The sequence below is a fragment of the Buceros rhinoceros genome, unplaced genomic scaffold, assembly GCF_000710305.1.
Source record: "Buceros rhinoceros silvestris isolate BGI_N320 unplaced genomic scaffold, ASM71030v1 scaffold32221, whole genome shotgun sequence".
In the NCBI taxonomy this organism is placed as follows: domain Eukaryota; kingdom Metazoa; phylum Chordata; class Aves; order Bucerotiformes; family Bucerotidae; genus Buceros; species Buceros rhinoceros.
The window spans coordinates 1,570-4,934 of NW_010395334.1; the positions used below are offsets into that span (position 1 = coordinate 1,570).

At 46.6% G+C, this 3,365-nt stretch overlaps 1 protein-coding gene across 1 annotated transcript in view; it reads right to left on the reverse strand.

The window, feature by feature from the left end:
* Window positions 1-270, reverse strand: part of PLA2G1B (phospholipase A2, group IB (pancreas)) — a gene marked incomplete at its 3' end in the record, with an annotated part of 1,836 nt that extends 1,566 nt beyond the window's left edge. The window contains exons 1-2 of the mRNA XM_010145521.1: window positions 237-270; window positions 5-164 (exon numbers count right to left, since the gene is read on the reverse strand). Of these exons, the coding sequence (XP_010143823.1) occupies window positions 5-164; window positions 237-270 (194 nt within the window). The remainder of the gene's footprint in view (window positions 1-4; window positions 165-236) is intronic.
* Window positions 271-3,365: the final 3,095 nt, after the last annotated feature.

Sequence of the window (3,365 nt, forward strand, 5' to 3'; positions counted from 1 at the left end):
AAACCTGTCAAGCTCATCCACCGGAGTCCCGCTGCCTCCCAAGCCGCAGTAGCAGCCGTAGTCACCATAGTCTTTCAGAGGACGGCTGCTGGGGATGGTGCATTTGATCAGACTGCGCAACTGCCACATGGCCCGGGGTGACACAGCAGCGCTGGCTGCACCCACTGAGAAGAGACACAAAGGTTAGAGTTAGGGATGGTGTTACCAGTCCAGGGGGGTGAGTGCCACCTACATACCAGACAGCAGGAGAAGCAGGGCCAGGGACTTCATTTCTGGAGGTCTTGACAGGAAGTGGTGCTAAAGAAAATGTGGCTCTTTATACAACCAGCTCACCTTGACATGGGTGAGATAAACAGTATTTACATTACTAAATGCAGACTTCTTCCATCGGAGGCTGTGGGCAGCAGGTTGTGACATGGCCAGTTGAAGGCCAGCGGAGTTAAACCTATGAAAGCCAGGAAAGCAAATATTTGCCTCTAGATTTTGCTATTAAAATCTTTTAATGCTACCACTAGAATGCAGCCTGAAAGATCCAGACATTTTTAAGAACTCTTTACTACAAAAATAGTAGCATTGTGGTCATTACATTGGAAAATGATGGCACTGTAATATCCAGCCTACTAATACTGGCATCCTCCTTTTACGGTGTGCCACTTACCATTAACCCTGCATCTCTCCGTGGATTTCTCCTGGCCTGATTCAGAGAATAAGGTACAGGTCATTCACTCGCCCCAAACGACAATTTGGCAAGAGCTGAACTGAAAAAAATTCAAGCTGTTTTTAACTTTGAAACCACAGGGGAGAAGGTGGTGCTACTAGAGAAGAAACAGGAGCCAAGCAACCTGGAAAGCCTCTGTGTCTGCCTTCAGCAAGAAGCAGAGTGTGTTTTTGTATGAGCTTAAGGGCGTTACACTGGAAATGAACGGGGCTTAGAAATTTCAACGCACACTGCAGACTGCAGCAGCTCAGAGACAGCAGTTTCTCCAGCACCAGAACAGAACTCGGTTTGGCCCTCTGGTTCTCTGTGCCACGGTACAAGGCAGGTTGGGAACCTTGAAGTAAGATCAAAAAATGGGTAAGAAAAAATTTCCTGAGGTCAGCTCAGCTAAGTCCAAAATACTGCACTCGTATTCAGTCCCCAGAGGCTCTAACACTGTCAGGGCCACAGGTTTAGTATATTTACAGAAAGACACAGATCCTAGACTGCTCACTTCTCAAAGTCTGATCTATTACTGATATTCCCAAGAAAGCTTCCAATAAACTGGCCTTTTAAAGTCACAAATCAAAAATACTGTCCTATCTTGGATTTCATACATTTTAATTCAACAAGAGGATCACCAAGTGTGGGAAAGTGAGCATGTGAGTGTTCCAAGATTGTCTCATGAGAAAAATCCCAGCAGGGTAAAGATTTTTCCACCAAGGCTATTTTTGGTTTCCAACCTGTGCCGCATACAAAGCCGCTGGTCCTCACCATGCTTGTGAGAACATCCCAACTTACAATGGGTTCCTAAACCTACAGGCTTGAGCTTTACATTATTTTAAAGACTTGTCTATAATTAAGACCTGCTGCACAGGGTTCCCCACTATTTCAGACTGTTAGAATTCACCTTGCTCTTGTAGCGTTGTCTGTTAAGGACTTTTCTTTCCATCTCCACATTTTAGTTTCTTAGATGTAGCCTCCTGCGTCCACCAGTCATTGAATCCAGAGCACGTGAGCCAAACTTCTAAGCACCACAGTGTCTCCTCCTTTCTTGAACCTACAAATATCTATTCAAAACCTCTGTAACGCAGAGAAGAGACACAATCTCTATTAAAACCAGACCTGCCTCACATTAAAAACTGGGCCACTGCCAAATTCTGGGAGGAGAACACAAAGTCAGAGCCCTGCCTGGGGCTTTTATCCTAATGGCAGGATGTGACTCCTGCCAGGTCCACGTTCACCTGAAATCTCCTCCATTGAAAATCTCCCACCCCCCAAATAATATCAGAGAAGGACAGTTTTCAAATAATTTATTAGGAATTTAAAACTGAAATCTGGAAAAAGGGTTACAAGTGTGGAGAGAACAAACATTGGAGTGTAATAACTTACTGGCTTAAAAACACAGCTTTATTATTTCTTTTTAAAAAAATGCCCACCCTGAAACCGGAGCCCCAGCCTCCAGGCAGTGGCAGCACTGGCCAGAGAGTGAATCACAGCCCAGCAGCAGCACATCTGGCCTGGCACGTCTGGAGGGGGCACGGAAGCAGTTCAGCGCATATACCAAGAGGGAGGAAAGCGCTGTCCGCAGACCCAAATTTGAAGTATATAGAATAAAAATAAACCCAATAAAATGCAGCTTTTCTTTAATTAGGAAATATTTAAAAAAAAGACATACAGACTCTCGTCTCAGTAACAAAAATTATTGCTTTGTGTTTTCAGTACTGATCTGTTAAGTACCCTCTTACCTAAACAGAACTCTCCAAACGCATCGCCTGGGTCAGGACAAGCTCCGGCAGATGGGAGAGAGATGGAAGAGAAAAAGGGCCCTGCAGCCCTCCCAGTCCTTTCCTAAACACCCCTCTCCCTTACAGGGGCTCAGTTTGGGGGAAGAGAGGGAATGATTTTTAAAACTTAAGATGAAGCTGTTATTTCCCTGGGAAAAGAATTTGGCTGCATCTTAATAAAAGGCTTAATCACCCCCCTTAACAAGGTCTTTGGTTCACTGAAATCCAGACCCAAACCTGCCCCGTGTACTCCTGCTGGAGGTTCTCCTGGCAGACTGCCTGTAGCAGCAGTCTGGACCACGCCAGGGGAAGCCCCAGCAGGTTCTGGAGAAGGGACCAGATCCACCCCCCACAGGACAACGGACAAATTCCCAGTCTTCAGAACACAGAGTAAAGCAAACGGGAAGCTGCAATTCTAGAATTCATATAATCCCTGAGAAGCCCTTAACCCGCCCCCAAATCACCGCCCTAATGCTTTCTTCTCCCGTTAATGACTCCCCAACCCAGTGCCCTGCCCCTTCAGAGAACGGCCACCCCTTCCGATTCCCTCACCTCTGGAGGAGAATCCCCTTTCCCCGGAAATCTTGACGCAAGCGATCGTTTGGAGAGTGAATTCCTTTCAAAGTAACCAAGACAAGCAATGGCGGTAAAGCACTGCCCCGGGCCCTGCCGACACCCCTTCCGATACCCTCACCTCTGGAGGAGAATCCCCTTTCCCCGGAAATCTTGACGCAAGCGATCGTTTGGAGAGTGAATTCCTTTCAAAGTAACCAAGACAAGCAATGGCGGTAAAGCCCTTTTCCTAAAGCCAAACCAGAGGCTGGCACTACGGAGTCCAGTGATGGAGTCTGTACATCGAGCAATTGGAAGCAGCTTTAACC